At 39.0% G+C, this 12,963-nt stretch overlaps 1 protein-coding gene across 1 annotated transcript; it reads left to right on the forward strand.

Moving 5' to 3' along the window:
• Nucleotides 1-5,737: 5,737 nt before the first annotated feature.
• Nucleotides 5,738-10,379, forward strand: COMMD3 (COMM domain containing 3). The gene is made up of 8 exons (XM_084859052.1): nucleotides 5,738-5,906; nucleotides 7,621-7,732; nucleotides 7,857-7,920; nucleotides 8,025-8,059; nucleotides 8,415-8,475; nucleotides 8,559-8,615; nucleotides 8,721-8,780; nucleotides 9,963-10,379. Exons 1-8 carry the CDS (start codon nucleotides 5,768-5,770, stop codon nucleotides 10,020-10,022), a joined length of 588 nt encoding a protein of 195 aa, XP_084715178.1. The 5' UTR covers nucleotides 5,738-5,767; the 3' UTR covers nucleotides 10,023-10,379.
• Nucleotides 10,380-12,963: the final 2,584 nt, after the last annotated feature.

Raw genomic sequence — 12,963 nt, forward strand, 5'->3', positions numbered from 1 at the left:
AGAAATGCTATTTCCAATATATCAGGCAACTGTATTAGCCCATAACCTGGATACTTATAATTTATTTAAGGATCTTGGTGCAAATGGTCATTTTTCAGTGGCTTCTCAGCAACGAGACTAATCTGTTCAAAGAAGACTATAACCTATCATCAATAGCTGGTAAGTGATAAACGGTAGCAGCATATGCCATAGCAGCAAATGTCATCTGACGATCAAATGGCAGTTCTCATTTATTTACCAATTGTTGATTTTAATTATGATGTTTTAGATGAAATATGAAGTATGTATGATCAGTGATTTTTACTGGAGAAAGATAGATCAAGGATTACTAAAAGAATATATACAAGAGATAATATATTCCTAATTCTTCCTTTGTCTGTATATGTCATCTTTCTGGAAATTTATGCTGTCATTTCTACTCATTCAATAGTTAAAGTTCCAATCCTGTAAACGCAAATACATTTTACTACTAGGAGTATATGCCTACTGTAGTAGTAAAGGTGGGCATACGTATACCTTTGCAAGGCTAGTACCTTGGTACCTTGTCCTATCTGAGCATGTCTTTTTTTCAGAGATCATCAGGAGAAAAGTAAAACATGAAAATGACTTAAAATCAAGTATAAATGTATTTTTAAGATGTATTAAAAATATAATCACATTTCAAATTGATGGTGTTCCTTTAAACAAAAGTCAAGTTTTGCCAGAATAAATATTGGTGGATAGAGCCTAAAATAAATTACCAATAATTTGGTTCTATGTTTCAATTTGTATTAATAGATGGGCATTTTTCAAATGTGCAATTGGATCGTGCAGAACGATATATCTGAAAAAAAGCAATGGAGCTATTTCTTAGACAAATAAAGATCTATGTTATGGAAAGAGCTTAGCTGAGGATATTGAGGATACACCACACTTACCTGGAAGTAAAACTCAGAGCACAAGGGGATTAAATTCTGAGTAACAAGGATAAGACTGTGCTGTTAAAGCTTCTTATCTCTTAGGAAGGTAGCATTTCAAAAATTAGAAACCATGTTTATGAATGTTTAATATATGTATTTATTTTAAAGATTTTTATGATGCCCTGTATCATACCTTTCTTTAGGCAGCTTATTTAATAAAAAATAAAGCAAACAACATAACAAGGCAACACAACTAAAAAGCATAGAAACGGGAGATAAAAATTACCAGCAGTAAAATCAGTATGGTTTAATTATTAAAAGTCTGGGAAAATAAAAGTATTTTCTTGGTGCTGAAAAGACAGTAATTTAAGCAAAATAGAGGGCTTCAGTCATTCATTGGTCCTACAATTTGCAAGGCCCGATTCTCCTCCAAAGTGATGGGTAACTCTTTAATACTTATATGTGCCTACTTTGGAGGAAGTACCAGTTGTGAATGGCTCCTATAACACAAGAGTTTAAGCCATATGCATGATGCCATTGATCTATGGGCAGGATCCAAAGAAGCATGTAACTAGCTCTTATAAGGCTAAGGGAGCTCTAGGGTTGCTGTCTTTCCTCCAATACTAACTCTCCATGTGACACCTAAGGGAACTTCAAAAGCATGTTATGAAGTGGGAGGGCAATAATCTGATCAAAGGGTAAAATGTTTTTTAAAATAACCACAAGTATGGGCTTTGGGGATTTTTGGGTCCCAACCCATATTTGTAAAGATGAGGCCTACATCCATGCATGCCTATATATGTGTGTGTGTGTCAGGTTATTCACAGTTATATGATCTTTTCACTATCAAGGAAATGAAAAGGCAAATCAAAGAAGCCATTAATAACTGAAATTAGTTACAATTTCCAGAACAGGTATCCACATTAGTTTGTGGCAGCAAAAATAGTCTTGTGGTACCTTAAAGGCTAACAAATTTATTATGGCACAAGCTTTCATGGACTACAGTCCACTTCATCAGATGCATTGAGTTTCAGGGATATATGCAGTACAGATGGTTGGGGTTATAAACAGTGAGGTCATAGGAAATTAAATACAGAAAGTACTCACAGTGACAATCACACAAAACTGTTGTTGCTAATAGGCTTGAAGCAGGGTAAAGTGTTAAAAACACACAGACTATATGTATTAATTGGCTTACCTGGTGCCAAGATGTGTTATCAGTAGCAACTGCTTTGTGAATGGCCACTATTGTTAATAATGTGTTTGTCAGTACTTTCTGCATGTAATTTCCTCTGACCCCACTGTTTACAATTCACCCACAATGTGTACTGTACATATACCTGAAGCTCTTCATGCATGTGATGAAGTGGACTATCGTCCACAAAGCTTATGCTATAATACATTTGTTAGTCTTTAAGATGCCACAAGAGACTCTTTGTTGAAATTAGTAAACATCAATGGTCTGAAAGGGGTCTGAGAGTTTACTGGAGAAATCGTCTAACTACTCAACTGTGTTTCAGGGCTCCTAGAGAACCAAATATTAAATGCACAGGCTTTTTCTTTAAAATAGAGGAACAAGAAAAAGATAGATTAGAATAACTAAGACACAGTGCTGTCAAGAATTTCTAGTGGACTGATCAGCTCTTTTAACTAGTTAATCAAATTTAAATTGTGTGTATTACCAAAACTTCAATATAAATAGGCAGTGGGGGGAGATGGTGAACAAAGTAAAATAACTTACAACTGAATACACAAAAGCCGCTTACACATTGGTACAAAGACAGGCCATCCTTAATACTATCTTTTAAATTCCCTATTACAATTACACGAGTACCAAAATTACCTTCACTCTCTGCCACACAGCTTAATCGGCTAGTGCATGCAGCCTTTCTTATATCATTCACATTCATTTATAATTACCTAGAAGAGGTTAATGACTAATAACTAATTTTGAATAATTAGTAACAGATATGGCCAGATTCCTTTCTTTTAAAAGGGTATCAGGTGTAGCAACGAGCAGAAATCTGATGGACAGCAGATACCTTGTCCTCAAGAAAGGTTTTGGCCGAATATTGTATGATCTCCTAAGAAAGCCTAAGGTCTGAACTAGAGTGAATTAACAGAAGGTAGATACAAAATAGCCTGAAAAAATTGATAGTATAAATACTTGGGATTAGCTCTAGGCAGATACTGTCCTTTAGCTTCTTTGAATAATTTAATCAAGAACTTCACAGTATACTAATTAAACTATTTGAGTTGCAGGATATGAGGTACACAGTAATAGGAAGTCATTGCCTATGTTAGCTGAATGATAAATAAAACCATTATCTTTATTTTAATTATCCTTGAGGTTTGACAGAAGGAGTGATAAAATGTGTAACTGTAACAAATTCTAAATGAAACTAGTACTACATAATTTATTAAGGGAATTCCCATGTGATATTTATAGTGCTTGCCCCATTTAAGGTATGTTTGTGGATTTTCTTCTGTAGGTACAGCCACTTTTATAAGATAGAAGAGACTGTATGCATTCTAGAAAATAACCAGCTAAAATGAGTGAATGCAAATGTAATTATATTTGCATTAACTCATTTTAGCTGGTTATTTTCTAGAATGCATACAGTCTCTTCTATCTTATAAAAGTGGCTGTACCTACAGAAGAAAATCCACAAACATACCTTAAATGGGGCAAGCATTTCTTAAGGATCATGTAAACTGTTACACTAAGGAGCTGAAATAAACAAAAGCACCCTAGTAATGGTACAATCAGTAACCACTTCAAAACCAATGGGAGACTTACCATTGTGTTAGGTGAAGTGTAGATTCCCGCCTATGCATATTTACTTAGACATTCCACTGTGTTCAATGGGACTTACTCCCATAGGGTTGCAGGCTTTTGTGCACCAGCATCATTAATATTATACTGATGCCACTTATTTATACACACTACTAACATGAATATATAGAACCCCCCCAAATCATGCCACATTTACATATGTATATCAAACAAGATAGCTATTTACTATGTAATTTCAAACTGATTTTAAAAACAGGTCTTACAAAAGCCATTTTTGCCAATATCCTTTGGTAGGCTGCTAGTGAATTAGGGTGCAATCCTATGCATGTTTAGACGGGGGGGGGGGGAAAGCAGAGCTGGCTGGGGAATGCTGAGAGTTGGACTTTTTTTTCTGTCTAAACGCTCATAGGATTGTGCCCTAATTCAGTTATCTGTAACAAGTCCTGAAGGCAAGAGAGTAATGCTATTGTAATAAATTACAAAATTATAAATCACTCACAAAATCCAATTTGAACTTCACAGAATCAACTTCAGCCAACAACCTTAACTCCAGCCAAGATTGTTAAAACAATTTAGCACCCAATGAGCCAAATTCCAACAGAGATGTTTTCATTGTGAACATAGCTCATGATTTCTTTCCTTAACTCATATACCATAACATACTGACTATATTATTATTATGCCATCTTTCCAAGTGCCTCAAGGCAGCATATAAGAAAAATAAAACAGATACATCTGTCAACCTAGTTGAATGTTTTCAGAATTGTAAGATGAAACTACCTCAAATCAATTGGCGATAAGAATTTAGGTAGGGCTAAGAATTGCCATTAATTGTGACTGATTTAAACATGAGCCATTATTCGCCAGGTTCACTTTTTGAAGTAATTTCTGTTATAGGAATAAATACACTACCTGGCTTGCTTAAAACAAGTTGCTAGGAGGTTACCCTTAAGGGTATACTGTATTGGCCTAATTGCAAGATGAGATGCCTTGTAACACAGAGGCTAACTCACTGGAAAGGGGCACGTAGAAATCAGTTCAGTAAACACAAGTTCTAAATTTATAACCTTGGGTGGCCCAGGTCAAGAATTTTTCTTCCAGACTTTAATGTAAAAAATGCCTTGTCTTTTAGTGTTACGAATCTGCTCTGCAGAAACTAATGAAAATGTAAATACTGCATTTTATTATTAAATGATAGCAATACTTATATAAATAGGGAAATTAAACATCTTAAGAAGAACGTTTGAATAGTTATCACTAAATGCTTTTGCAGATTATGAAAATGTATGAGGATGACAAAAGAGAAAGCAAGGAAGGAATTTAAAACAAAAACAAAAATAGACAATTATTTTAAAGTTAGACTACAGGGGGAAATGAGCATGATTATGTAATAACTTTGCCGATGCTTATTTTTTTTGCAGGTTGTTCCTAGATGTATTTATAGGCCCATTATCTAAAACCATTTGTCTTCAGTTTAAGAAAAAATACAGAACTCTTAAGTACAGCTATAACCTATATCACTCGTCTATAAAGTATACAGGAAGAAGAAAGAGGCGTACCAGGCGCTTGCGAACTCATTGAACATGCAAAACTAGCTTGCAAACCACTACTGTGTATAATTTCCTCAGCAGTCTCCATGAAATAAACCAAAGATGGAGTTTAGATTCTTAAGCGGAAAACCTGAAAGGGTTCATGTATTCACAACATATAACCGAGAAGGTATATCCATCTAGAAATAATGGGAGATAGCGGGCCTTTTCTTTAATAGAAAAAATAACAAAGTCACCTTACAATTCAGCTACAAATGAAGGTGGCTGGAACACACGAAAAGGAGTCAGAGGTAGGGTGGCTAGAGCTCCAAAGAAAGGAGCGGGTGGGGGGTTGGACGCTGAACTCGTAGCTGCAAGAGCAACGGCAACAGCGCCTTTCCCTTTGCTGGCTCTGAGCTGAAATAAGCAGCAGCAGCAGCAGCAGCAGCAGCAGCAGCAGCAACAGCTCGCCTTGAGCTGCAGGATCAGCTGAGCGCGGCTATCACGTGGGCGGCGTGTCGAAGGTCACAGCGCGGCTCACAATGGAGCTGTCGGAGTCTGTGCAGAGTGGCTTGCAGATCCTGGCTGATCGCGGCTGCTTCTCCCCCAGAGCCTACGCGGTGCTGCTAGAGGCTACCTTCCAGAGCTTGCTCAGCGGCCAGGCCGAGCAGGCCGCCTTAGGTAAGTGCGGGTTTCCTGCTCCCCGAGCGAAAGCCTCAGCTGGCAGGAATTTGGAGGCTGCAGTACTGCCTTGCGAGCTGGAGAGAAATCGAGAGAGGAGCCCAGGCGAAGGAAGGAAGGAAGGAAGAACGCGGATGGGGGGCTCTTTCTCTGGCTTCTCCCCCCCCCACCCCCAGGTCCTGACGCGTTGTTATGCCTGGCTGTTGTCTCTCTGCTCTCTCGCTTCCCCCGAAACGCAGGAAGTGTCCCCAGCCCCGAGCCGCGCTCAGTGTAACCACCCACGGATTGTCGCCTCTCTTTGTTGCTTTTCTTTTTGTTATGGTCGTTCCTCTCTCTCCTCCATTTCCCTGCGGTTGTCATTTCCTTGAAGAAATGTAAATGCGCCTCTCGCTCACTCGTGGCCTAAAAGCGACTGTAAAGCCTCTGTCCCGGAAGCCGAGAGTGTGTCGTTGTTGCATGGGGTCTCCCACCCCCAATTTACGTTAGTTGTCGGATTACGTTCACCGCTTTGGGGGGAGGGGGCGGTTGTTGCCCTAACGAGTTATTCTCAGCAATTCTAGGATCATCACTGCAGTCGTGTGTTTTGTTTTGTTTTTTTGCAAAGGTCAGGCGTGTAAACGGATTGATTTATTTTGGGAAGGTTCCGTGGTAGTAGTCTCAAGATCAGGCTTCCCAGGCGGTGTTTGTGTGTTTATGTAGGTTATAACACAGAAATCGCACTCTTTTTTCTGGGCCGTTTCTGCGCTTAAAGTTAAAAACCTCGACCGGTAATCTGCAGTTGCATGCTCGCAAAGCAATCTAGTTATTGACGCTGGGCCGGCCACTTCGCATAGCGAGGAAGGAAGGGGGTTTGTTTTCATGCCGTTCGCCTTACTGCAGAGCTTGGTTTGAAAATGTGCGGCCTCCGGTAGGAACTAGCTTGAACTGCAATTGTCGAATAACAATTCTATTTACTTAAATGTGACTCAGCAAAAAAAAAGTTAGAAATTTTGTGCCTAGAATAGTTTATAACCAGTTCTGAAGTGACCCGGTATTCGGGGCAGGATAGTTAGGAAAGCGAACTTGATGCCTGTGTTTTAAAGTGACCCCCATATACCACTCAAATAATAAAACCCTTCACAAAATTATCTCGACTACGGTTGCATTTGCCATTTAGCAGGACTAGAAGAAAATCTCTTCCCTCCTCCTAACACCCCCGACTTAGGAAAAAACAATATTCTAAACACATCAATTTTGTTTGCAGTTCTGTAGTTTAATTCGTACCGTAACTCCATGATTGCCAATAAATTTCAAGAATGGTTTGCTTATAAAAACGAGTGGGAAAGGGGAAAACCAGGACACTGTGTTTTAGAAAACGCATGAGATCCTTTGCTTTCCTTCAGGGTTATATGCCAAATTCTGACCAGGTGGGATAAATCCAGATCAGTTGATACTGGAAACAACTGAGATCAGATACTGAGTCTTGGGGAAAGGTATTCATGTATGATGTGAAGGGAATCTGAGTTTTCCCCAAAGTTAGTTGTGATTCCTTATGGAGTTGATACTTTGTTTAGAATTGTAATTTTAAAATTTGACAATATGATATACATACTGCTTGCCAAACTGCTATAATTGTACCCTGTGAAGTGTCCCGGCATGGAGGGAAAGTTTTTAGCAACATATATATTTAAAACTTCCCCTTGAAGTATATCATCAACAACTCATTTATTTTTAGATCACCCAGACTTGGAACATATTGATCCAGCAGTATTAAAATATTGCCATGCAGCAGCTGCAACTTGTATAGTGGAAGCTGGAAAGCAAAAAGCTGACAAATCAGCCATAAGGTATTCCCATTTTAAAGCACTTCTTTTTTTTCCTTTTTTTTTTTTTTTTTACACCAATTGCTTTAAATCCTGCTTGACTTGTACTGGCATTAAGGCTAATACATATTTTTGGTTTTCCTTTTAGCACCTATCTAGAAGATTGTAAGTTTGACAGAGAAAGAATTGAACAATTTTGCACCGAATACCAGGTTTTCAAGTCAACTTTTATCCTCTTTGATTCCCCTGTTCAAATTTGATTTAATCTGTAAAAACTGGCAAACTTTTTTTTTCTTCCCCTTCTTCCTTTTTACAGAAAAATAAAGATAGCTTGGAAATTCTATTGGGAAGGTATGTCAAGGAAAGTTGTTTTAGTATTCTAAGACTGCAATCCTAGGGAGTAGGGATTTTACTACGGAGTAAACTTTGTTGAATACAGTAGGGCTTTCTTCTGAGTAAACATGCGTAAGATTTTGCTGTTAAGTTCAAATACACTTTAAAGTAATAATATAAAAGACTACAAAAATAGATACAATAAAAAAATCTGCACAAGTTATCTAGTTGAGGTAACTTGCTCCCTTAATCCATATTTGAGATACACTATTGATCTATGGAACAAGAAGGGTTTTTTCACCTGAAAGATGTGTGCAACAAGTTATGCTGTCTAGCATAGCATATCCTAACAGATAATAATTGTGTTCTTCAGTATAGGCAGATGTCCACTACATATAACTGATGTTTGTTGGCGTTTGGAATATCAAATCAAGGTAACTTATATTGTATGGGTATTGCTTTATTCTGCATTCTTTGTCTGCTAAATTCTGATTTCCCCCCCATCTTATCATTTTAGACCAATCAACTTCATAAAAATTATCGCCCTGCTTATCTGATGACCTTAAATGTAGAGGTACTATACCAGTCTTTAGCATTTTCCACCATTAGTAGATTAAAAGTTGCTTTAGATTTTGCCAAATATTAAGCTTCTAATGTTTGGGATTTTTGTTCTTTTTAGAACAATGGCTCAAGACCTCACCCCGACATTAATTTTAGTTGTTCTATGGAGCAATTGCAGGTATTTCTTATCTTCGTGTGTGTTGTCTTCATTGTCATTAGAATGATATTTTCTACCAGGAATCCACTAAAGGTAAACTTTGCAAAAAGCAGAATGAAAATGTAAAGTGGTAGACCATGACAGGTCTTCTTAAAAATATGATATCATAAAGCTATTTGTTTTTGTACCTTCCCAACATGAGATTTCAAGTTAACTGACATAGTACCTATAGTCTGGTAGGAGTATCCTTTTCAAGGGGAAAATGAGATATCTAAGAGGAAATTCATTTTCTACAACTATGTACTTTGACATACAGTTCAAATAGCATGGAATTTGGCTTTACTTTAAATTACTGAAGGATTGTAAACTGAGCTCTTTACACTAAGAAGTTTACATTGTACACAACTAGTAAAAAATGCACTTAAAACCTAACTCAAGTTTTAGAAAAATTAAGGCTGCAATCCTATGCACACATACATGAGAGAACTCCATTGAACACAATGGGATGTACTTCTGAGTAAACATTCATAGGAGACCACTATTGTAACATTAACAGCACAATCCTATACATGTCTACTTAGATGTAAGTCCCATTGGGTTCAATTGAGTTTACTGTTAGGTAAATGGATATAGGATTGCAGTCTTAAGTAAAACTTGAGAAGCTGTGAAGAGCAACCAATAAGTAGGAGTTACGATTTCATATTAAAATTGTTTCAAAATTAGTTTTAGCGTTGCATGCCACATTTACTTGAAAATTCCATCTATTTCAAAGCACTCTAAGTAAATTTATTTAGGACTGCAACCTTAGAAATTTGTTGTATCAATTTAATTATGTTCCATTAAATAGTAATAAAAATAGCAAATTTGGCCAATTTGATACTTTAAAAAAAGTTTACAATTATTTATATTCTGCACTATATTAATCCAGACACTTTCATTTTAAATCTGCCAGTGTTATTAGCACGACATTCCTATTGAACATTCAACGTGTACCCTTTACTAAAATATAGTAGAGAGGTTGTATGTTTCTTAAAGATGTTGAACTATAAGTATAAAGTGTCTATATGTTAGACACTGAGTTTTACACATGCAAATTTGATATCCTTTGAGAGCAACAGTTTCACAGAGCTTGTAGGATATGCAAGTAATGAGATATATTCAGCAAAAGTATCCCTCTTCTAAACTTCTTACTCTATGTTTTAGGATTTAGTTGGAAAACTAAAAGATGCAGCTAAAAGTCTAGAGAGAACGACACAGCTGTAATTGCAGTCTACTGGATCCAAGAAGAAGAAAAATGGCTTGTTTCTTCTTTGAATACTAGATTATTTTTCTTTGTTCTCTTTATTTGATAGAACTTTGATAAACCTTTGGCCATACTGAAATGGAGTGTCCTACTTTCTAGGCAATATTACAAGTTTTGTGTGCAGTCAAGACTGTCACATTTGTTAATATCTTGTCTTATAAAAAAATTTATTTGTTAGATTATCAGACAACTGTCTCCTTTTCCCTTCCCCCTTTAAATATCTGCCCACTGTTCCATCTTGCCCTCTCTTGAAATAAGCTGTTGATTTCTTCATTTTCCCACTTCTAACCTCTAATAAAAAGAGAGAGTTAATTGTTTTGTGTGTTCTATCTGTGTAATGTTTTTTTGTTGGGGAGGGGAGGGGAGGAAAGTTGGATTCTCATGAGGTCCCCACTATAGAGTCAACATTCCAAGATTAACCTCCCTAGCGAAAATCACTTTAAAGGGCTGTGGAGCTCTGAACCTAAGGAAGACTTCATTGTATTGTACTGAAGTAGTCAGCCAGCTTGTATCTCATTTTGGTGAAGTCATGTTACAGCTTCTTTTAAGTGATTCACAGGCAAAAGCTGAGACGAAGCTGTCATTCATCTGTTTCAACCTGGATTTACTCACTAAATATTCAGTAGTTTATGTAGATAGACAATGGCTGGAGTGCCCTTAATTGCACCAGTCAGTCCCTTTTCACTTCAATGCAGTTGAATGGCTATAAATGGAATGTGACCAGCGTTTTCTCCACAACTTAAAACAAACACCCCCCCCCTCTCTACCCTTGCCCCCATCTCACAACTGGGTAGAGGCTACTTTCCCAGTTAGTATTTATATACCCCGGCTGGGAAAGAGGTAGTGATTCAGCTCTGGTTTAATTGGGGGGTGGCAGGGGGAGATCTGAGTTCCCATTTTCCTTTCATCCTTGAGAGCTTTATGCCATCCTTGAGAGGACAAAAGAAATTGCCTACCTGTATGGAAAGACCCTTTGCTGAGAAGGGATCTGTGTGGATGATGGACAACTTGCCCTTTTACTCTGAAGTCATCAGTCTAGAAAGAATAATGTTCATGCATTGGATCCAGACTCTCAAGTGCAAAATACTGTCTCAAATGCCCCATCCACAACTGGGGCAGGGGGAATGGGCAGAGAGACAAACCCACCAATTTATCCAAAATTTTGCCATTCTAAGAGGGGCACTTCTACTGTGTTAAAGGTTAAATAACGGGTATTGGATTTGTGCCTGCAACTTCCACGATGAAACTGAGGAAAGTCTCCTTAAGGAAAGACCTCAAATGATCAGTGGTAGCCAGTCCAGGGTTGTAATGCTATTTAGGCAAACATAGTGAGAAAAGAACAGTCATCACCCTTAAAGATGGATGGCAAAAGAGAGAAGGGAGCAACAGGGTAATGAGAACGTTAGGACTGCATTGCTTAGACTCATTCACAACTGGAGTTTGTTTTTTTAACTGGTGGGGGCACACGGGGCATATTCTTTTATCTACCTTTGTTTTTGGTTGATAGGTGGCTTGAGGGTAACTGACCTTGGTTTGCCAAACAACCATCTCCATCTCTTTTGGTTCACACTATTTGTAGCTAGGGAAGATCTTTCTCTCCCTGTGGCTAGGCAGATGGGGAGGTGAGCCTACACTGGTATGCCGACCAGGATGATGGAGTTGAACTGAAATCCTTCTCCAGCCGATTCCAGACTCACGGATGTGGCAGTGCAATTTAATTTGATGGCACCCAATTCCTAGCATTGGGTTTGATATCCGGTGTGTGTGGAGCAGTGCATGGGGTTCAAGTCCTTCGATTTAACAAAGCAGCCTAGATGGATGCAAAGTTCAACCATCATCAGTATCTCCTGCACTGGTGGAAGCTGAAAGCTCTTCTTCCAGGAATACCTTCCGGGAGAGTTGGATTTCTCCTACCCTTATAATCATGGCGTGGAGGAGGATTCGAGATACTCTCTAATACTTCAGTTTGGGGATGGTGACAATATTCTATTAAAAGTAACACGTGCAGGTCAAACTGTTGGGAGGAGGCTCTCCGTTAAAGTCACTTTTTTGCGGGGAGGGGGGGCCGCTTGTATTATCACTGAATGGCGGGTGTGGGGAGGAGTCTGGCGTTTTCCCAGGCTTTAAAAATCAGCCCAAGCTTGCCATTAACGCCGAATGTGAGTTTTATCACAGACGTCCTTGGGATGTGGATTGCCCCCAGTGTCAGTCTTCGATTTCAGGCTTGCTCTCCTTTGTAAAGGAGACTTTTCTGTTGCCAGATCTTCGTCGATTACACGGTGGTTTGTGTACTGAGAGATACCACCACACCCGCCTGGGAGAAAGGGGTAACTCAAACTGGACCCCCGTTCCAACCACGTCCTGAAATCGCCAACCTGAAGGATTGCCTAAAATGGAGGGCAGGAGCAAACTCCGCTCCCCTCAGGGAGGGCAGCGCCTAGCACGGTGTTTGCTCTTAATGAATGTTCGATATAGTTGTATAAGTACTTCTTGGCCAGAAGTGGGGCAGGCAAGAAGGGATCTGAAAAGGGTGCGTGTGCGTGCGCGCCCGCCCGCCCACTTCGAATTCGTTCTTCTGGACGCCTCAAAATGCCCACACAGGGGGAAAAGCCCTCAACCAACCACCATTATCTGGATCTGTACCCAAGACGCGCGCGCCATTGGGTGGGATTCTGCCCGTGTGTACTGTGGAAGAAAATGGTGTGAGAACTCCTGACAAAATGTATGACAAAGAAAGTGTGTGAGGGTGTAAGGCGGGAACGGCGAGGTGGGGGTGGGATGAAGTGGCGAGAATCTGTGGTAAGGATAGAGTTGCGGGGTGGGTGTGGGGGAATCTGGGAGGCATTTGTTACCTAAGTGTAATAACATCAGTTGTGACGGAAAACGTGAGGTGGCGGAGCT

Source organism: Heloderma suspectum, chromosome 5 (assembly GCF_057233095.1).
Source record: "Heloderma suspectum isolate Gila_16-S chromosome 5, 16-S_ref, whole genome shotgun sequence".
NCBI classification, from domain to species: Eukaryota; Metazoa; Chordata; class Lepidosauria; order Squamata; family Helodermatidae; genus Heloderma; species Heloderma suspectum.

What these genes read in the sequence shown, in the direction of transcription:
- COMMD3 (XM_084859052.1), top strand. Translation starts at nt 5,768, where the DNA reads ATGGAGCTGTCGGAGTCTGTGCAGAGTGGCTTGCAGATCCTGGCTGAT. An exon ending in GTTTGGAATATCAAATCAAG is followed by an intron (nt 8,476 to 8,558) that starts GTAACTTATATT and finishes TTATCATTTTAG; the next exon opens with ACCAATCAACTTCATAAAAA. An exon ending in TGATGACCTTAAATGTAGAG is followed by an intron (nt 8,616 to 8,720) that starts GTACTATACCAG and finishes TGTTCTTTTTAG; the next exon opens with AACAATGGCTCAAGACCTCA.